Raw genomic sequence first — 21,958 nt, forward strand, 5'->3', positions numbered from 1 at the left:
CGCACGTGGGCGCAGAGAGGATGGACTCGGCCACCTTGGCCTTGGTGTCAACCTCAGACGAAGCCCTATCAGGACTGCGGCCACCTTGGGCAGCATACTGGGCGGGCAGAATGGGGCTGTGCTGGCTTCTGGCAGGAGACAGATGACTGACTCCTTTTTTTTTTCAAATGCATTCATGCTAATTTTTAATTGAATTCTCCCAAGGCCTCAGTAGGTGAGGGGGATGGTCACGTGTCTTAGGCTGATGCTGTCACAGTAGAAGCACTCATGCCTACAGAGGCGGGTGGGTGCGAAGAGAGTGTTGTGTAAGAGGGTACTGGAGCCCAGGGGTGGGAAGGGACCCCCGCAGGACCCTGGGGCAGGAGTGGGGAGCTGGGCAGCGCTCCCCTCACCTTGTGAGGACCCTCCACCTCCTCATCTGTAAGGTAGAGGTGGCCACGCCTGATCCCACCGGGAGGCACCTGCCCACGGAGGTCCCCCACTGGCCTGGAAAAGACAGGCTCCTGCCAGGTTTACGGAGCTGAAAAATAAGTTAGTTTTCCTTACAAAAGGGCAGGGAAGATTCGGCGGGCTCTGCGGCTAGGGGCTGGGTGTCACCATGACAACGGAAAGCCTGGAGCCAGCAGAATCAGGGGCAGGACTCAGACTCGGGGGGACTCTGTGTGAGCCCCAGAGGTCAGTCAGTCGTAGAGTGGGTGGCTTGGGCCAGGGGTCTGCTTGGGCCAGGGAGGGAGCCGGGCTTCGTGTCCACCTGTGCCCAAGGGTTACTGTTCCTTTAGCTCTTGCTCTGTCCCCAGGTGCAGGATTTGGAGCTGTTCAGCAGAGCTCCAATTTTAGGAGCGGAGGGAAACCGAGTGGGACAGATTAGCTAGGTCACCAGATCCTCTGAGGCCGGGTCAGGTGCTTCCCCAGAAGGTGGTGCAGACCCCCCAGCCGCAGGCCCAGGAGAGGCAGGGGCCACTCCGTGAATCCCGCTCCTTTTCTGGGCCTCGGCAGAGAGAGGCCCCGGGAAGGGCGTCGAGTGTCCCCACCTCTTCAAGGGGCTGATGTTTAATCCATAAAGCTCCCGGGGGGGCCAGGGAGGAGAGACAGGGAAACGGAGGTGGAGCTCATTCAGGTGACACGCGTGCCTTTCCTCAGCTGGTGCTGATGGGGCTGCATAGACGTGGGAGCAGGAGGTGAACCCCGTGACCGAGTTCTTAGGTGCTCAGGGTCATCGAACAGACTGCGTCCCCTAGTCTGGACTCCGTGCCCCCCTGCGCCCCCCCTCCCTCCCTCTGCAGCTCTGCAGCCTGGTGAGCTGCACCAGCCCAGGCCCAGCCCGGGTCTTCTGCGGCACACCCGGCCCCACGGGTGCTCTCTGGCTGTCAAAGGGCAGGTATCGTGGGCTTCCCTGTCTTGGGAGGGACAGGGACAGGACTGTGGGCGGTGACCCTAGCACGGACAGTGGGTGGCCTGCCTTTGGCACCTGTCCCTGGGAACAGCCGGTCCGTGGCCTCTTCACGTAGGAAGCCGTCCGCGGACGTCAGTGGTGCAGTACTGCTCCCTCTAACCCCAGACACACCAGCTCCCCTCCTGTGCCTTTAGGGTCCCACGTCTGCCCAACCTCCGCGGGCCTGGCTGAGCTCGGGGCTGGGGAGGCCTGGCCCCATCAGAGCAAACCCCACCCCCTCCCTGGCCAAGCCCAGGGCCACATCCTCCCCTCCCTGGCTCTGGCGAGGCCCACGCTTGCCTCCCCATCTCCCCATCTCCCTCCTTCCTTCTTTTCCACCTGATCTCTAAGCACTGGAGTCCGCCCGCCCTCTGAACACGTCCAGAATGGAATTCGAGATTGCCCCTGACCTGCCCCACCCTGGCGTCCCTCCAAGCAAAGCACCCCCATCCAGGCACTCTCCTTAGAAACCTGGTCCTTCTTGACCCCCTATCCCCTCCATCTGCCTGTCCTGTTGACCAACGGGTCCAGTGGACTGAGGGCTACTACCCCGCAGGTGTCCACCCTAGTCCAAGGCACACACGTGTGTCCTAAACCCACTGCGGCCCTTCACTAGTCTTGGGGCTCCCACCCTCGCCTGCCTCTAATCCTCCTCCCAGGGAAGCCAGTATCATCCCCTGCCCCTCAGGCTCATAGGGTGAGTTCTAAAGCCCCCAATTCAGCTGACAGGACCAGGCTCTGCCTTGCCCGCTCTCACAGCCTCAGACGGCCATGACCCTGGGCCCCAGGGCCTTTGCACGGCTGCGCATGCTGGGAACTCTTCCAGCCACACCACCCGCCACCTCATTCACCGCTGGTTGCCTCCAGGCCCCTGACCCCCGACCGGAGGTGGCCCTGCCTCTCCGGTCCAGCCCTCTTTCAGCCAGGCAGCAGGTACTTATGGGCCATTCCGTGCATCACCCCCCTGCCTCCCGAACCATGCGCTCCAAGGGGCAGGAACCAGCCCGTCCCATTCACAGTGGCAACTCTTGATGTTGCTGGTGCCCAGTGGACATAGGTGACCCTTCCTTGGCTTCTTTAGTCTCTGTGGCCGGGACTTCCGGTCCCTCCGTCCAGACCAGAGGGCTCATGTGTGGGGACACATGAGGGTGGGTTCTGGAGAAGGTGCAGGGTTCAGAATTTCCACCCTGGTTATCGGATGTGGCCCCTTATCAGAAGGTAACACTGTAAAGGCTTAAAACCAAGACCCCATGCTGCCGGGTGCACCCAGGTGGGCCACACACCGGGGGCCTGTGACACTGGATCCCATTGCAGCTGTGCCCCCTACCCGCCCCCCCCCCCCCACCAGACATGCTCTGCCTGGGCCTCATTGAATTCCCCATCTCCACTGCTGCTCTGAGCCTGGCCGGGTGACACAGGTCACTGTGGTGTCAGCACCTCGGGCCAGGGCTTCACATCACCCCGAGAAGGCCCCACCCAGGGGTGGGTGCTGGCGGTCTGACAGGGTGTCCGCAGGCCCCGTCGGGGAGGGGGTGGGTGGACCTGCTGGGTAGAGCGTCCCCGTGCGGGTGGCAGGCGGGCTGGCCACCTCGCTGCCCACACAGATGGCTCTTTATGTGTGAGGCCTGACCTGTGGCTCCCGGCCGGCGGCGACAGAGCGGGCTGGGCACACTGACCAACCTGCCTCCCAGGGCGGGGCTGGCAGGGGGAGGGACGGGAGCGGTGTGCGCTGGCCCCGCAGCTCTCCCTGCGGCCACACCTGCCCCCCTCTTCGGTCTGCCCTCAACGTGCCAGGGCAGCACAGCTAAAAGCACGCGCTGGATTGCGGCCCTCTCCGCCCCAAAGCCCCCTCCCTCCAAGTGGAGCCTCAAGCCCTTCCAGTGGCTCCCAGGGCCCGGAGGTCTGCCCACCCCTTTACCTGTCTGCTCCCATCTCCAGGCTGCTCCCTAACCCACGGCCACCCTGGTTGCTCAAACAAGCCAGGCACGGTCGCACCGCAGGGCGTTTGCAGAGCGTGCAAAGCTGTGCCCTCTGCTTGGAACCTGGTTCCCCAGATATCCACATGCTTTGCTCCTTGTCCCCCGGAGATCTTTTCTGTAGACCAGCATACCCTCCAGTCCTTTCAGAAAGGTCCAGATCCTGTCTGGACGCAGAGTTTCTCCCGGGGTAGCGAGGGATAAGGCCTTGCCCCTCACGCTTCCCTGGTGGCTTTTGCCTTCCCGAGAGCGGGACCCATGACGGAGCCTGGGCACTGGGCATTTTCTGGGTGACGGACCCATAAGCACGCCCCGTATGCTGGTTGCCTGGTCTGCACACCAGCTCGCATCTCATAGATGAGGATCTGGAGGTCAGAGGGGCCCCCGGTTTGAGAAGGGCCCCGGAGGAGCAGGCCTTCCCGGTGAGCCCTCCGTCACCCTGCAGCCTCTTGCAGACTCGGGGAGGGGCCGAGGCTGCCCCGCTCTGGGCCAGCGGGAGCGAGGGAGGCCCCCGAGCTGGGAGTGGAGGAGGGGGCCCGGGATGGAGGCATGAATGGATGCCCCGGTGAGGAGGGCGGGAGCGCGGATGAGGGGCAGGATGGGGAGGGAGCCCTGCCAGCCCAAACAGCCCAGCGCGCCTCAGCGCTGCGTGTTGAATCCACAGAAATTTCCATCTGCCTCTGGAGCGCTCGGAACCCGGGCAACGAAAGGCCGTCCGCTCGGCAAAATAAACACAGCTCCGCACGGCCGCGGCCATGTGCGCGCACCCCGGTTAGAAACGGCCGCGTCAGCCATTTTGTGCATCCCTGACGGCCAAGGTGGAGTGAGAGCCCAGGCCCGCGGGTCCCGGGCGGGGAGGAGGCCGCCCGCGCCCGGGTGTGGCCCTGTGGCCGGGGACCTGCTGGCATCCACCTGCCACCTGGCCCCGGGCGGGCGTGGGCCGCGCTCCGACCTCGCCGGGCCCGGGGCCCACCGAGGCTGCCACCCCGACCCCACCCCTGGAGGACGTGGTCCCCAAGCAGGCCACTCGGCTCCCTGCCGCCTGCCTTCAAGCCTGCAGTGCCCAGAGTCGGCAGGGCCGGGGCCTGGGCCGGCTGCCCCTTTCCGGGCCGGTCCCCTCCCGGAGCAGGCGGGACAGCCCTGCCTCTGGGCTGGGACATCTATTTTTGGTGGTGACCAAGCCACTGCTTAATATGCAGGACTGGCGGGGGCAGGCTGTGCCCTGACCCGCAGGGTGACAAGTTTAAAAAAGGGCCCATTTTGATCAAAATACATGTTTTTCTGAGGTCGGCCAAGGCGGCGGGGCAGGGCTTGCCACAAAGACAAGGCCCGGGGCCGCCCTCACCCCTTGGCGCCCCCAGATGGTCTGCCTAGCCCGACGCCCCCAGCGAGGCCCTTGATTATAGATCACCAAATAGGCTTGAGAAGGGCTCCCGGCCGCCCTGCGCTGCCCGTGGGCCCAATACACACATCTCTGCCCGCCTGCTCCCTGCCCCCCACCTCTCTCAGAAGCAGTCAACCCACAGAAGCTGACACAGACTGGAGCTAAATTGTAAAAAAATGTAAATTTCCTTTCTGGCCAATATTTGAGGCCTATAAATAGAGTCATTCAGGAAAGGCCTAGTTGCAGGGAGGGGTTATGGTCCCCCGGGCAGACTGGGAGAGAAACACCCAGGAAAGAGGAAGGAAAGAAAGGTTCTGGGGGGGCTGCCACGCGTGTAGGGAGCAGGAGGCCACGGTGCAGCTGGGGGAACTGAGGTTTAGGCTCAGGATGGTACACGGTCGGGTCAGAGCAGAGCCGGGGCTCCCAGACTGGCCCCTGACGCCCCCTTCCTGACCGATGGCTGGCCCACCCTCACACCCACTCTCTCTGAGCTCTGTAATCGGACACCGGGTCTCGTAGCTCTGGACTTGCTGTATTTCCCCGTGCCACAGGGCCTTTGCACGTGAAGCTCCTCTGCCTGGTTATGGATCAACTCAGGGACCCTCCCAACAGCACTTGCCTTAGTAGCATCGATTTCATCCCCTCCGCTGACCGGTGAGAAGACAGAGGCACGAGAGCCCATATGACTTCCCGGGTCCACGGCCAGCGAGCCGAGGGGGCAGGGCTGGAACCCCAGCCACTGGCTGCAAACGTGCAAAGGGAAGGCCTGGGCTTTGCACCGTGTGAAATGGGAGGAGGACAGGAAGGCCCCTTGGGCCCACGTGCATGCAGGCGGCCTTGTCCTCTCTGCCAGAGGAGGACATGTGAATCTGAGAACACACAGGCGTGGGAGCCAGGCTGCCCGGCCCTGGTCCCAGCTCTGCCCCGCTGAGTCAGGACCGCAGGGACGGGTAGGACCCTGGGGCCTGGAAAGAGGTGCGAAGAGCGGCCCCAGGGGCCCCTGTCTGGCCTTGCTGTGGGCAACTCTCAGGCAGGCTCCGGGTCCTCAGGCGTCGGGTGTGGGCGCAGCGGCCACTGGAGACCAGGCCCGGGCAGGTGGCCCTGAGCACACACACCCCCCCCCCCCTCTTTTCTCCTTCCTGCCTTGGATGGAGGGGGAAACTGAGGCTCAGAGAGGCTGGCGAGCAGTGCCTGTGCCCCCGGCAAGGGTGCCCCCAGGAGGTACCGGGTGCCCCTCCATGGGCCTCCAAGTCACCCAGAGGTGGGGACCTACTGCTTCGTGGGGTGCAGTCTTCACGATCACTCTTTGTGCTGAATGTCCCCCACGCCTAGTCTCTGAGCCAGAACAGACTTCGGGAGCCAGCACTCACGTTCCTTCCTGGGAGGCCAAGCGTCTGATGCCAGCGATGGGTGAGGCTACCACGGGGGGATCGGCTCCTGCCGGCCAGGAGGAGGTGAGCCATGAGGCCAGCCTTCCTGCCTCTACGTCAGGAGAGGCCCAGGACTACAGGCTGGCCGGGCACGCTGCCCTGAGCATCAGCCCGGGTGCCAGCTCCCGGTTCAGCTCCAGGCCAGTCTGAGCTCTGACCTGCCCCCCATGACCATGGCGTCTTGGCAACAAACCCCGTGGACACCACAGGGGCCTGAGGGTCTCACCCTTGATGGGATGGAGAGGCCTGGGATGCCTGCAGGTCCCTCAAAGCCTGCCCGACCCAGGCCCTCCCTCGGCGGCAGGGAAACCGAGCCTCTGAAGTGGAGGCGTGTGGTTTTAGCATCTCCTGCGGAAGCTCGGCCTCTCAGATGCGGTGGGCGGCCCAGTCCTCTGACCTCAGAGAGGGGGCTCCTGAGCCCTTAGAGGGGGGATCCTGTCCCAGCCCGGTCACCCGGACCTTGGGGACCAGGGTGGAGGGAGGAGGGATCGCACGGCGGCTCAGACCCTGCAGCTCATCGCACTCCCCTCCCATCGCCCCGTCCGTCCCTTTTGTGCAAACGCGTCTGCTGCCGACGGCCGGGTGCCCATCTGTGCGGCGGGTCCGTTGGCCAGACGTGAGCGTGCCTCCCTCCCTGGGTGCCTCTCTCCCTGGGTGCTCCCTAACCCTGGCGGGGGCTTGGCCCACAAAACCAAGCCTCGCGGGCGGGGCCCTTGGGTGCCGGGCTGTTCTCAGCGTCCTGCTGGGCGCAGAGGGCTGAGCTGCGGGCCATGGGGAGGGCTGTTGAGGTGAGTTGTGTGTGGGACAAGGGGCAGGTGGGCAGGCCCGAGTCACAGGTGTGTCTGCCGCCTCTGGGTGAACATGGGTGGACAGACGGACGTCCCCGTCACACGGACGACTCAAGAGGGTCCTGCCGGGACCACATTCCCCACGTTCCTCTGGGTGGGGCACGTGACTCATTCCCCCAGGGGGTTGGAGCGGAAGTGATGTGTGTCGCTTCCAGGATGGAGCAGTTAAGAGCTTGGGGCTGGTCCTCGGGCCTGGAAGGGGCCTGGAGCCGATGGACTGTGTCCCCCATCTTGGCACAGAGAGGGCCTGTGGGGAAGGTGGCTCAGACTGGTGACGGAGGCTTGAGTGCTGAGGGAACCCAGAGCCCTGGGGAGGGGGCCTTGGGTGTAGGGCTCACAGGATATTGAGTTTGGGGGCTAGTCCTTCTGGTGGGAGAGCAGCCCCAGCTGACAGAGGACAGAGGCCAGAACAGGAAGCTGGATGGGATGCGACATCTCTACCTGAACCACCTCGGAACACGCACACTGACTACCAGGGCCACCTTGACCTCGGAAAAAACGAGGACGGAGCATGTCACAGCTGCACGCGGGCTGTCTACTGCCCAGACAACCCCAGCGGTTCTCGGCATCTCAGCTTTCTGACTTAGCGACTCGTTAAAGGTGTGGCTCCAGAGCCACTGACGGACATCAGGCCGGGCGGCGGCCACAGCTGGGAGGCATATCCTTTACTCAGCTCTTTCCTCGCCGCAATCAAGCGGCTCCCCACGTCTCTCAGTCACACATTAGAGCCTGACAAGCGTCCTGATACAGAGATCTCTGACCCTGGGGTTTCATTCCCTGGAAGCAGAGATGTTCGATCAAAAGGTACGTGTATTTTGAATGTTAACAGACGCTGCTAGCTTCCTTCCCAGAAGCTCTGTGACTACAGTAATTTGCGTCCCCACCAGCAATGTGTAAGAATGTCCGTTTCCCCACCTGGGTGCCAGCACTGGGTATTACCATCTTCTTAAACCAGGGCGTCACGGTGCGTTCCCCTGGCCACTGGTGGGGGTGGGCATCTTCCCACAGATTTTTGGCCAAAGCTGGGCCGACTGTTGAAAAGGCCCCCGAGCCAGGCTCTAGGCAAGTCCTGTGGGGGCTGCCCTGGCCGTGAGAATGCTGGGCTCTGGCCTCGGGCTCCCTCCGGGAACGTGGCAGCCCCGTCCCGGGGGCCCATCAAGTCTCCCTGTGGCTCGAGGGGCGCGGGGACTCCCTGGCAGGCCCGCCCACCTCTGCCCAGGAATGGGGATGGCGGCGCTTAGTGTCAACTGACGCTTTCATTATAGGTTTATCTTTGAAACCCTAGACAAAACAGGGCTTGTGTGGTTTGACTGAAGAGCCAGCACCTCAGGACCTTGCCATCCACTAAGACGGCTCCTCAGGAAAGAAAAAATACACTAACCTTAAAATAACCAGTTCCCAGAATAGCAGCTAATGACGGCTTCTGAAGGGGGCCCTTTGATCAGGCGGAGCCCCACGCCTTCGCCTATTTACAGCCATGCCACTCAAGAGCCGTTCACCAGCAAAGAGAGACGTGTTGGGGGTGGGCAGAGGAAAGTCGGGGGGCTGGGCATGGCGTGTGGGGGGGGGGGCAGGGCCGTCGGTGCCCATTTGAGGCCGCCCCGCTTTCCAGGGCAGCCGGCCCCAACTGGTGGCAAGGTGCTCCAGGAGTCCAAGGCAGCCTGGAAACAGAGCCTCACGCAGGGAACGCCGTTCCTGACGGCCCCCCAGGAGCCAAGGCTGGTGGGAGACAGATGTGGTTATAAGAGCCGGAATCCCAGGCGGACGGTCCTTAGGCCCCTTGGGGAGGCGTGGGTCATGGACCCAGAGGGCCTCGAGGGAGGAATTCAGGAAAGAGCCTGAGGAATGGGAACCCAGGAGGGTGCAAGGAAGTACCGAGGGGATGCTGGGGCTAGATGCTCCCTCCCTCCCACCCAGCCCCAGCCCCACCCCTGTCTGCCCCGAAGCAGCAGTTGCTTATCCTCTTGGTGTTCACCCAGCACCTCCCTGGGCCTGGCCTGGTCGGATGCTCGGGGACCACTCTCGCCTCTGTCCACAAGCACGTGACAGTCTGAAGCTGCCTGTTCAACAGCCTGTTCACCAGACCTGCTTGGCTAAAAGCACTGGAAATGTGGCTTGTGAGACCAAGGAACTGGATCTTAATTTGATCTAATTTTAACGGATTCACAATTAAATTTAAATACAGATCCCCAAATCAGTTATCGGAAGACTTTAGCTATGGTTGTTTGGAATGCTTTAGGCATGAGAATCCGCCTTTTCAACTGCAAATTTTATGACATCTAGATGCAGACCAAGCAGCTCTTATGAAAACAGAGCATCCAAACTGAGGTGTGCTCTAAGTCTAAAACCCACGCTGGCTTTTGAAGACAGGATGTTGACCTTCCTAAGCATTCTTTTGTATTGATTACATATTGAAATGATAATATCTTAATCTATTGGGTTAAATAAAATATATTACAACGAATTTAAGCTGTGTATTTTTATTTTTTCTGATGTGGCTGTTAGAAAGTTGAAAATTATATCTGTGGCTCCCATTATACTTCTACTGGACAACATTGGTCTGAATTGGGGCTTAGCACACTTTCCTGTAAATGGCCAGATAGTAAATATCATAGGCATTAGGGAATCACGTATAGTCTCTGTCACACATTCTTTAGGTCAGGGGCCAGATTTGGTCCGTAGTACCCAGTTTGCTGGCCTCTGGTCTAGAGGCTCCCAGCTCTGGACCGGCTGGCATCCTTCTCAGTCCAGCCTGCCAAGGGCTGGTGGCCCAACCCAGTCCCCACTGGAGTCCCAGCATAAGACCTACTGATCACTAAGATCCCCAGGGACCAGCATGAACAAGACATGTAACTACTGCCCAGTAGCTCCCAGTTTCATGGGGAGATGGAACATGGGAAGGTCAGGAATCAGTACAGGGAGTTGGGACAGCAGCCATCAGACCCAGGCTGCCCAGAAAAATCCCACCTTCCAAACCCGGACTCTGTCCCCTGTAAGTGAACAGGAGTTTGTCTGACCACGAGACTCATTGGCCTTGACGAGCTAGCCAGGAAGTAAGAGAGGTCAGAGGCTGAATGTGCAGTGAAAGTGGAGCCCACAGAGGTAAGAGGTATCCTGAAGGCATTTGATGAACTGAGTACACTTGAGCTTTGGTTTTCACAGTCTCACAGGTGATGGATAGCTAGGTATCCAAGCCCAGACCTGCCCCAGGTGGGAAGTGTCACAGCGGAGCCCTACGTAAAGCTGGAACCTTCAAAGGGCTCTATGTTCAGTGTAAAGGTCAATGAGAAATAACCTGGTCCCTGAAACGACCATATAGGAAATTGTCTTGCCGCTAACAGGAGTGGAACAATATTTGCCCTGAGAAGTCACATCCACAAGCTGGTCCATGCTCAGCTTGGACACCCAAATGCATACCCCCTGGGTGGTCTTGAAAACGTTGAGCCCAGGATTTATAGTCCAGGCTGGTAATACTCCCACGTGTATAGCAAAGGAAGAGGTGAATGTAGATCCCCTCCCCCGCCACCCCAAGAACCTCAACTTCACATTAGACCTCAAAAATCCCCACAGATACATTTTAAGACATATGAACTCATAATTAAAAAAAGGAAATCCTCAAAGGGAACAAAACACCATGAATGAAAGCCAGAAGAAAAAAGAAAAACAGAGAGGCCGATTCACAAAGACTTTAGATACCAGAAATTAAATATAAAATAGCCATATTCAATACATTTCAAGAAATTTTTAAAAAGCTTGAATATACAAGTGAAAAGAAAGAGACTATAAAAATGATCTATCAAGTATGCATAAAAACCAAATGGAATTTCCATAAATAGGAAAATAATCATTGAAATTTAAAATTCTTTGGTTAGGTTTAACAGCAGATTAGAAACAGTTGAAGAAATAACTAGTGAATTGGAAGATGGATCAGAAGACATTATCCAGAACCCAGTACAGAGAAACAAAGTGATTTTTTTTTAAAAGAGAGAGAGAGAGAGAGAGGGGCACTAAGAGACATAGAGGGGATTGAGATGGTCTACCAAATGTCTAATGAAAGTTCCAGGAGAGATAATGAACTAAAGCAAAATATGAAGAGATACTGGCTGAGTATAATCCAGAACTGATGCAACACACCAACCACAGATTAAGGAAACTCACTGAATTCCAAGCAGAATGAACAAAAGAAGCTCTCTAATAACACAACATAGTGAAAATGCAGAACACTAGAGTCAAAGGAAAGAGCTTAAAAGTAGCCAGAGAGAAAAAAATACGTTGCCTTCCAAAGAGCAATGACTCACTGTCATCTTTGTTCTCAATGGAAACAATGGAAGTCAAAGTACAGTTGGACAATCTTTTCAATGTGTTAAAAGAAAATCTTTTTGGTAACCTAGGGTCTAGAATTTTATACCCAGTGGAAATATTTTTTAAGAACAACAGAAAAACAGTCATCTTAAAACAAATAAAATCAGAGGGATTTTGATTTTCACTGAAGGAAATTCTAATGAGTATTTCAGCCAGAAAAAAGTGACCCCAGATGTAAGATCTGAGATGAAAAATAAATGATGAGTGACAAAAGAGGCAAACAGGTGGGTAAATTTAAACACATATTGATTGTATAAAACACTACTAATTATGCTTGAACTAAAGTATACAACAAGACATATAAGTCAGCAGGAGAGATTGAAACTAAAATGTCCTAAGGTCCTTATTTTATTCCAGATGTGGGTAAATATAGCAAATGGCTCTATTATATAACCATTTACAATGTCCTAGGTTAACCTCTACAAGAATGGCCATATAACTTCAAAACCAGTAGAAGAAAAAATGGAATGAGAAATAATCATCAATCCAACAAGAGACAAGAAAGAGGACCGAAGTAAACATTAAAAAATTTAGTACAAATGAAAAGCACAAAATACATTGCTAGAAAATCAATCAAAAGATATCGGAAATTACATTAAGTATAAATGTGTTAAATGATTTTTAAAAACCTAGCCACACAGTGTTTACAACAGACACCTAAAATGTGTATACAGGATTAAAGAGACAAGAATTAAAAAACCCGACACCAAAATCAGAAAAAAAAGTCACAATAAAACTAGAGAACAATATCTTTTATGAATAGAGATACAAACATTCTTAACAAAACCTCAGCAAACAAAATCCAACAACAGATAAAAGAGATCATATATCATGATCAAGTGGGAAATACAAGATTGGCTTAACACCCCCAAATCAATTAATGTATCACATCATATTAATAGAATAAGGGCTAAAAGGCATGTGACCATCTCAAAAGATGCAGAATGGGCAACTGAGAAAATCTAACATCCTTTCATGATAAGAGCTCCGAACACACACAAAGAATAGAAGGAAACATCCTCAACCCAATAAAGAGCATCTAATGAAAATCTACATCATATTTAATGGTGAATGACTGAATACTTTTCCCTGTAAGACCTTCTCTAGCCACTTTTAGTCAACATCTTACTGGACAGTCACGCCAGTGTAATTAGGCAAAAAAAAAAAAAAAAGAAATTAAAGGCATCCAGATTGGAAGGAAGACCTAAAACTGTCTTTATTCACACATGACACGATCCTGTATGTAGAAAATCCTAAGGAATCAACAGCAATAACAATATTTACTAAAATTAATAACAATGAAGTCACAGTTTATAAGCTTAATATCAAAATTTAATTGTATTTCTGTACACTAGTAACAAACAATTCAAAAATGAAATTAAGAAAACAATTCCATTAACAGTAGCATCAAAAATAATAAAATATTTAGGAGGAACGTTAACAAAGGATACGTAAGATTTGTACACTGAAAACTATAAAATATCACAGGAAGAAATTAAAATAGATCAAATAAACAGAAGGATATACCATGTTCATGAATTAGAAGACTCAATATTGTTAAGATGTCAAGTTCTCCCAAATGGATCTATAGATTCAACACAATCCCTATCAAAATCCCAGCAGGCTTCCTCTCTTTTTTTTTGGTAGAAGCTGGCAAGCTGATTCTAAAATTCATATAAAAATTCATAGCACTTAGAACGTGCAAAACAATTTGAGAAAGAAGAAAATTGGAGGACTTACGCTACCTGATTTCAAAACTAACTACAAAGCTACAATAATCAAGACAGTGTAATGTGGGTTTAAGGATAGGGATATAGACCAATAGAACAGAATTGAGAATCCAGAAATAAACCTATACACTTATGTTCAATTGATTTTCGACAAAGGTACCACGAAAATTCAATGGGGGAAAAGTAACGTTTTCAACGAATGGTGCCGAGGCAATTGGATATCCATAAGCAAAAAGAACAAAACCCAAAAACCAAAACAAAACAAAAAAACCCCCAAACTTTTCCTCACACCACACCCCAAAATTAACTCAAAATAAATCATCGACCTAAATATAAGAGTTGAGTCTAAAAGCTTCTATGAGAAAAAAATAGAAGAAAATGTTCATGTCCCTGGATTAGGCAAACAGGTCTTAGATATAACATCAAAAGCATGAGTCACACAAGAAAAGATAAGTTGGACTTTTTACAATTTAAAACTTTTGTGTTTTAAAAGACATGATTAAGAACATGAAAAGACAGCCGCAGAATGGGAGAAAATAATTGCAAGTCATATATCTGATAAAGGACTTGTATCCAGAACATATAAACAACTCTTACAACTCAATAACAGAACTACTTAATTAGAAAATAGGCAAGAGAGTTGAATAAACATTTCCCCAAAGAAGACTATGAATGGCTAATAAGCACATGAAAAGTTGCTCAACATCATTAGTGATTAAGGAAATGCAAATCAAACCCACAACTAGAATGGCGAAAAGAAAAAAGGCCAACCATACCATGTATTTGCAAGGATATAGAGAGAGTGGAACCTTTGTACGTTACTGGTGGGAAATCAAAATGGTACAGACCCTGTGGAAAACAGTTTAGAAGTTTTTTAGAAAGTTAAACAGAAACTTACCATATGACCCATCAATTCCCCTCTTAGGAACCTGACCAAGAGAAATGAAAACATATGTCCATACACAGACTTGTAGATAAAAGTTCACAGCAGCATTGACCATAATAGCCCCAAACTGGAAACAATCCAAACGTCTATCAACTGGCAAATGGATAAACAAAATGTGGTTGATCCATACAACAGAATACTATTCAGTGTTAAAAAGAAAAGAAATACATGATGCAGCACAGATGACCCTCAAGAATGTTACATTATGTGAGAAAAACTAAACACAAAACACCACAAGTTGTCTGATTCCATTTATATGAAGCATCCAGAAAAGGCAAATTTCTAGCCTTATAGAAATTTAAGGATACAGACACAGAAAGCAGGTCAGTGATTGAGTGTGGCTGGCGGTGGGAGCTGGGAATGATTGCAAATGGAATTGAGGGAATTTGGGGGTGTTGAAAAATGTTCTAAAACTTAGTGTTGATGACGTTTGCAAATCACAGTAGAAATTTACTAAAATGTGTTGTCTACATTTACATTGGGTGAATTTTATGGCATGTAAATTATACCTCAAAAGAAAGCTTAAAAAAAAAAGATTACAAACAAAATTAGGTTTGTATAACGATGATAATAGACTTTAAGGGAAAAAAGAACACTACTTGAGAGAAAGCGGGTGTTATGGAATTAGAAAACATTGAATCCAGCAGGGAATATATACAAATTTGGATATTATATGTATCTGATCATAAGATCTAAAATTACATTAAGCGAAAATTGACAGAAATATAAAGAAAACTAGAAAAATTCCCCACAGTAGTTGGCACTTCAACACATTTCTCAGTAATGATAGATCAAGTAAGATAAAAACATTCCAGGGAGGATATAGATCTCAACAAAACAATTAACAAGCTCGTTCTAATGAACACAAGTATAACACTGCACCCAGCAACTTCAGGATACACATGGTATTCAAACATGGAAGGTACATTTACAAAAGTTGATGACATGTTGTACCTGTAAAACATATTTCAAAATGTTCCAAGAGACTGATACCCTACAGGACTTCCCTGGTGGCACAGTGGTTAAGAATCCGCCCTGGTCCGGGAAGATCTCACATGCCACGGAGCAACGAAGCCTGTGCGCCACAGCTACTGAGCCTGCGCTCTAGAGCCTGCGAGCCACAACTACTGAACCCCATGTGCCACAACTACTGAAGCCCGCGTGCCTACAGCCTGTGGTCTGCAACAAGAGAAGCCACTGCAATGAGAAGCCTGTGCACTGCAACGAAGAGCAGCCCTCGCTCGCTGCAACTAGAGAAAGCCCGCGTGCAGCAACGAAGACCCAACGCAGCCAAAAATAAATAAATAAACAAACTTATTAAAAAAAAAAAATTGATACCCTACAGATCACTTCCTTTGACAATAGAGGAATAACAATTATAACAATGACAAAAATCATATTCTAAAATAGCTCCTGGGATAAACAAGAGGTCATAATGGAGGCTAGAAAAATCTTTTCGTGAATGAACATTAAAATTAAATGCTATCTATCAAAACCTGGGGGATGAAGTTTGAGTGGTATTTAGAGAAAAATAAAAGTATAGTCTTAAATGCACAGCTTAGAAATCTAGAAAGTTTTAGAATTCATAATTATCCAACCTAAGAAGTTAAAGAAAGAATAATACATTAAGCCCAAGTAAATAGAAGGAAGAAAATAGAGAGAAGTGAATGAAACAAAACAAAACCGACAAAAGAGAGGATCAGCTAGGTCAAAAGTTTGTTGAAAACATGAATAAAATCATCAACTAGCTGGCAGGCTTGACCAATGGAAAAAAGTGAAGTCACAAACAAACAATACTGGCAATAAAAAAGGGGTCTAACCACTGATGATACAGATGCTAAAATGAAAATAAATGCCAAAAAATGTGAAAACTAGGATGGAATGTACAAATTCTTAAAATATGCAACTTATCAAAACTGACACAAGAAGAGATAGAAAACCCCAACTGTCCCATAACCATCCGAGTCATTGACTCGATTAAAAACCTGCCCACAAAGGACACACCAGGCTTAGGTGGCTTTACCTCCAAGTTTCCCCAAACACTCAGGGGAGGACAATCCTCATCCTATACAAAATATTCTAGAATATGGAAGAAGAGGGAACACTTCTCAACTCGTTCTGTGAGGCTCACATACATTGGGTACCATAACCCAATGAGGACACTGTAAGTACATATCTCACCCACAAGTGTGAACAGAAAAACTCTGAAGGAAATATTAGCAGGAGGGCTTCAGCAGTGTTTCAGAAAGCTTATACAATGTGAAGGACTGGTGTGGGGGGGGGAGAGGCCAGAGGCCACATAGATGTCTGGAAAAATAATCTAAGCCCAAGATGCTAAAGGCCTGAACTCAGCGGGGAGGACGTGCAGCTGGCGTGCAAGGGTGAGCAGCGTTGAGGGGCTCTCGGGGTGGTGGTCGGAGCAGGGGGAGTGGCTGGGATGACCAGGGTTCCGGGTCCTGCTTTCAGGCCTGGTGGACGGAGAAGCCTGGGAGGGGGACAGAGCAGGAGGAGGGGGGTCTGGGGCAGACGCCAGGTCCTGGGTGACTGGGCCTACCTGTCAAGGGCAAGGGCTGGGGAGGTGAGGTGGTGGGGAGCCCGGGCTGGGGGGCATTCCTGTCCGGGAGAAAGGTGTGCCTGGCCGGGGTTCTAGGCCGGGGGGGCGGTGGAAAGAATGTCGGGGGTTGGGGGGGCCCTTCCCACCCACAGTCTCTGAACTGGGGCCTGGAAACCCAGGACTCCCTGTGTCCGGCTCTGAGCCATGAACATTTCCGGCAAAAACAGAGAAGAAAGAAATTCTCCCAGCCCACTGTGTTCCTCATATCAGCAAAAGCAGTGTGAGCTGAGCTTGCAAAATAAACAGGGCTCAATGTAAACACTGCAGCAGGTCCTGGGGACGGAGCTAAGAATACACACTGGGGGAGGAAGGTGGGAGCAGACTTCTCCATCGGGTCCCCAGAGAGCCACAGGGTCCCTGCCCTGGAGCAGCCCTGACAGGGAGGGGCCGGGGGGCTGGGGGCCGCGTTCTCAGGACCCGTCCCGGGGCCTGGCGTGTCGGAATCTGACCACTGCCGCCCGTGGACCTTGCTGCTTGCCCTCACCTTGGCCCTCAGTGTTCCTACCCGGCCTCTTCTCAACCAGACCCCTTCTGTTTGTGAAATACTCTTCTGCTTTCTTCTGTCTCTCTCCACCTTATCTCCCCTTCTGTCTGTGGCTTCCGCCGGGACCAGCTCTTTACCTAACCAGCTAACTAGGCAACCGCTCAACCTCTCCGGGCCTCGGTTTCCCCCCTGGTAAAAGAGACTTTATTTGGGCAAACGAGTCCTTGCCAGAGTAGAGAACGTAACGTGACAAAGCAGTTCAAGCCCTCTCCTCGCACAACTAAGGGGGCCAGCGGGCTCCCCAGGCCGGTGGGGTGCAGGCTGCAGCGGGGGAACGCCGTGTCTGCTTCCCATGCCCCTGGAGCGAGGCTGGCTGTGCAGGCCAGGGGGCATCCTGAGGGCGGGTGGGGGGCTCTGAGCAGGAGTGCGAGCTGCAGTGAGGCTGCAGGACCCCGGAGAGAAGGAAGTGTGGGGGCCCCTCCAGCCCACGTGGCCCCTGGACTGGACATGGGAAGGGGACTCCTTGCCGGGAAACGGAGGCCCCCCCTGAACAGGCTCAGCTGGCCTCCCCCACCCCCGGTGACTCCCTGCAAGTGGACAGCCCGGCCACTGACCCTCAGAGTGACCTGCCCCCAAGACGGGGATGGGGGCAGCAGCTGTGCACCCCGAAGTCCCCTCCCCCTCCTCTCCAAGCCCCTCGTCCTGTGGCTGAGTGAGCCGGCCGGGACGGGACCGCCGTCACCGCCGAGGGCCTGAGCTGAGATGAGGAAGCAGTTGGGGGCCAGGCTCCCTTCCGGCCTGAGGCCAGCCCGGTGGGGTTGGGGGAGGTCCGGGGCTCCGGCTGGGGCTGGCGGGCCGGCTGGCACTGCCACCACTGCAGGCCTGCTGGGCTTCCCAGGGCTGGACGGCTGCTGGATTTCCTGCCCCCAACTTCCCTCAGTCAGCAGGATTGCGAGGGGGGTTGTTTATGGTCCCGATGGCTGCGGTGATAACGTGGGGCCTGGGACACGCCACTGTGCCCTCTGGGCCCGGCGGGGCCCTTTCCCAGGGTCTGTCCCCGAGGGGGGCATCGGCTAGCGGGGGAGGGGCTGGGCAGGCTGAGCTGGACGCCGGCCCACGGCAGCCTCTGCCCGGGTCCAGCACGTGTCCACGGGGCAGAGATTCAGCGTGGAGCACGGCCTGCTCCCTGCCTTGAGACCTGGGGGCGTGACTGTGCCTCTCGGGCGGAACCAGCTCCTGGGAGGCAGGAGGGGGATGAAGGCGACACAGAGCCCGTCTCCCTGAATGTGTGCGGAACATCCGGAATCCTTGCTGCCCAGAAACGGCCCCTGTCCCGGGCGCAGAGCCTGACGGTGGAGGCCACCAGGGGCCTTGCTCCCAACCTTGCCCCCAGGGATCAGGGACTCCAGAAAACCCTTCCCTTTGTTGTTCAGATCTGAAGAAATGTGGGCCCATAATTCTGTACCCCCAAGGCCAACGTGGGCCGCACCTCAGCCCACCACACCGACCCTGGCTGGACAAGGGCTGAGCCCTGGTTCTCAGACCCCCACCGGCTGCCAGATGGCTCTAGGGGACCCTGTCTCCTACCCATCGTCACCCCCAGAGGACACCAGGCTCTGGTTTAGGTTTCAAGGGGTGGCCTGTCCCGAGGAGCAGTGGGCAGAGCCGTAAGAGAGGCCCAGGACAGTGGGACAGGGGACAGAGCCAGACCAGGGCAGGGACTTGAGGAGGGGTGAGTGCATCTGGACGACAGGGCAGCGGGGCTGCTCCCAGGGCTGCTGGGCCACCACGACCCCTGCCAGCGGCGGGGGCCAGTCAGCGAAGGCTGCCTTGGCCAGAGCTGTCCCAGAGCTGGGCAAGGAGCTGGTGGGGGGGCCTGGGTCCTTTCCCGGCTCTACCTCTGTGTCCGTTGATGTCTGGAAGCCCCGCCCTGCCGGCCCCCACCCACCAGGCAGGGTGCCTGGTCTGATGTACTGGGCGTGGCCACCTGCGGCTTCTCCCGGAATGTGCCAGCCCCGAGTCCCTGGTCCCACACGAGAAGAAGAGTGAAAGCCAAGGGCGGGTCACCAGAGAGGCGGAGTCCAGGCCCCAGAGCCTCTGAAGCCGCTCAGCCTGGGGAGCTGACCATTCCCAGTTTCAGTTCCCATCCTGCCAGACAGGGCATCTGCCACTGGACCATCTGCCTGGGCAAAGGAGAGCCACCAGGCCCGCTGAGGCCTGTGCTGACCGAGACAGGCCAGCCCTCCGGCGGGGCCAGGGTGTTGGCGTCACACAGCCCCAGAGGGCCAGGCCCGAAGTGAGGGCCCCCGTGGGCACCTGGACAGCGGCCCTCCCCCATGTACAGGATTGTGGCCCCATACCCGCCCAGGCCGGGGAAGACTGCCGGTGGGCAGAGGGTCGTCCTGCAGGCCCAGGCCTGGGTGGGTGGGGCAGGAACCCGGAGCTGTGCCCCTGCCCGCCTGCCCAGCTGCAGCAGAGATGGACACGGGCCAGAGCCAGGCGTTGCCCAGGAAACCGAGAGTCGGACGCACTCCCTGCTCAACCGAAATTCCTCTATTTTTAGCCCCCCGGCTGCTTTCAGATAAAGTCCATGTGGATGAACGAGCTGCTGGGCAAGATAACAGCCTGCTCCAAACCACGGAGACTTCAAAGGGCGGCAGGCCGCCCCCTCCCATTCCACAGACCCTGCGAGGCTCCCAGGATGCCCTGGGAAGGGGTTCCGGAGCTGAGAGGCGGGGCCGCGGGCACAGAGCCCGGCGGGGACTGGGGCGTCCCGGCCACTGAGGCCGCCGGTGCCCCGGAGCGGAGGGAGCACGGCGTCCACGTCCCACCCGGACACCCAGCAGGGCCTCGGCCGACACTCCCCACCTCCCTTGCTGTCAGGACCCTGCAGAGGAGGGTCCTGGAGCCCACATCCCCTCCTCCCCACTTGATGCACCCTCGTGTCCCTGTCGGCACCTCTGAGTCCCTGCGTGCAAGCGGGCTGGGGGCTGAGGGAGCCGCAGGCAGCGGGGACAGCCCTGCCCACCTCAGCGTGCACGGGGCGGGCCTCAGCTATGCCAGGGAGGGGACTGCGGGCACTCGCTGCCACTTGCCAATAATGATGCCACTTGTCAGAGGTCTAAGACCAGCCTGGCCTTCAGCGCTCTCCTCCCGTGGGGACTGACGCCCGGTGCACGTGGGGGAGGAGCTGGAGCCCCACGTCAGGGAGGCCACACCGAGCACAGATGGAAGGAAGGAAGGAAGGAAAGAGGGAGGGAGGGAGGGAGACCCCAGACACCTAGGGCACCATCCAAGCCCTGCACGCTCAGGACAGAGCAGGAGAGTGAAACGCCGCTGTGTGTCCGGGCCCCAAGGACGCTGCCCGCCGCCCGCCAGCAGCGATGCCGTGTGGCCCGCGAGAGCTGGCGTGGGCTCAGGCGCCTACCTTGTCCTCCACGCGGTTCAGGCGGGCACCGATCGTGTTGCTGCCTCGGTCCTTAGTCTTCTCTGTGGGGTTAAAGCACCCAAGTCAGGGACGCCTGGGCTGGCAGACGGGGAGGGGTGGGCAGATGACCCCGACTGGGCTCGGGGAGAAGGGCGATGTGGGTGAGGGAGTGAGGGTCAAAGGCCTGAACCTATGAGAATGTCTCTTAGAAGCTCTCCTGTGGTGAGAACTTCAGGGGCGGCAGTGGGTGGGCCGGGCGCTGTCGGGCTTGTCCCCACTCCACCCTTTCCAGTTCTGTGACCTCCGAGAGCCTCAGAGGACAGGCATCCACCCTGCCCAGGGGCTGCCTGAGATGGTGCCCTCTGTACAAAGGTGACATTCCGCCCCAAGGGGGCACTTGCTCTGGCCGGGGAGGCCTGTCGCCCCTGCGGCCCCTGCCGTCCCGTCCCTGAGTGAGCTGTGCCTCCCACTTGAACTTGGGCTAGGGCAACCCCGAGGAACAGGCCTGGCCCTGCCCTCCCTGGTGTGACCCCTAGCCGCCCTCCGGAGGACATGAGGCCGTGCCTCAGAGCTGGAGAGCGGCACCCACCTTGCTCCCCAACGTTCTAGCTGGCTGCTCACCCCCCCAACCCCACTCCCAGGCCCCCACCTTCCCAGGGTCCTGGTCACGTTTCCACACTCAGATCATCAATGGCCTAGAAAAGCCTGGCATTTATAAGGACGCATGCAGGTTCTTGCACTAACTGAAAATCCCTTGTAAATCATGTTCGAAGCCAGTTTGCTTAGGGTGGGTCTACCTGCCCCCCTCTCTAGATATCCTTGCGAGACATGCACTTTCTGATGGTGGAAGAGGCAGGCGTGGGTGGAGGGATGGTAGGAGGGTGTGGCCTGGGCTGCCACGCCCAGGGTGTCTCAATGCGGAAACCCACCTGAGACGGAGATGAAGAGGGAGGGCTTCCCGATGGACTGGTCCAGCCTGGGGGGGAGGGAGGGAGACGGAGACCAGCTCACACTTGGCCGGGGCACCGCACGGACATCTGGCCTGTCGGTGGGTGGATGGGCTGATGTGCCCAGCAGGACAAGCTGCCCGCCCCTTCTGGGGGCCACCCCTCACCGCCACCCAAAAACCAGCCCGGTGCCTCCCAGGTTCCAGAGGCCCATGCTCCCAAGGGGGCCTGGGGCGGGGCGCTCAGAGGTGAAGGGCAGTGGTTGGGCTGTCCCTTTGTCACCCACCCTGGGCACAGCAGGGTCCCAGGATAGCCCAGTGTCCTGAATGTTCCCAGAGAGGCAGGCCTGCAAGTGGGCCCTTCCGGGGAGAGGCCAGG

General features: G+C 55.3%; 1 protein-coding gene across 3 annotated transcripts in view; it reads right to left on the reverse strand.

The window, feature by feature from the left end:
• The window catches only part of KCNQ1 (potassium voltage-gated channel subfamily Q member 1), a 347,919-nt gene that overhangs the window by 49,622 nt on the left and 276,339 nt on the right, over positions 1-21,958 (reverse strand). For all 3 annotated transcript variants that reach the window (XM_068555036.1, XM_068555035.1, XM_068555033.1), the window contains 2 exons: positions 21,563-21,609; positions 20,634-20,695 (listed from right to left, as the gene is read on the reverse strand). In XM_068555036.1, coding sequence (XP_068411137.1) covers positions 20,634-20,695; positions 21,563-21,609 — 109 coding nt within the window. The remainder of the gene's footprint in view (positions 1-20,633; positions 20,696-21,562; positions 21,610-21,958) is intronic.

Source organism: Eschrichtius robustus, chromosome 11 (assembly GCF_028021215.1).
Source record: "Eschrichtius robustus isolate mEscRob2 chromosome 11, mEscRob2.pri, whole genome shotgun sequence".
NCBI classification, from domain to species: domain Eukaryota; kingdom Metazoa; phylum Chordata; class Mammalia; order Artiodactyla; family Eschrichtiidae; genus Eschrichtius; species Eschrichtius robustus.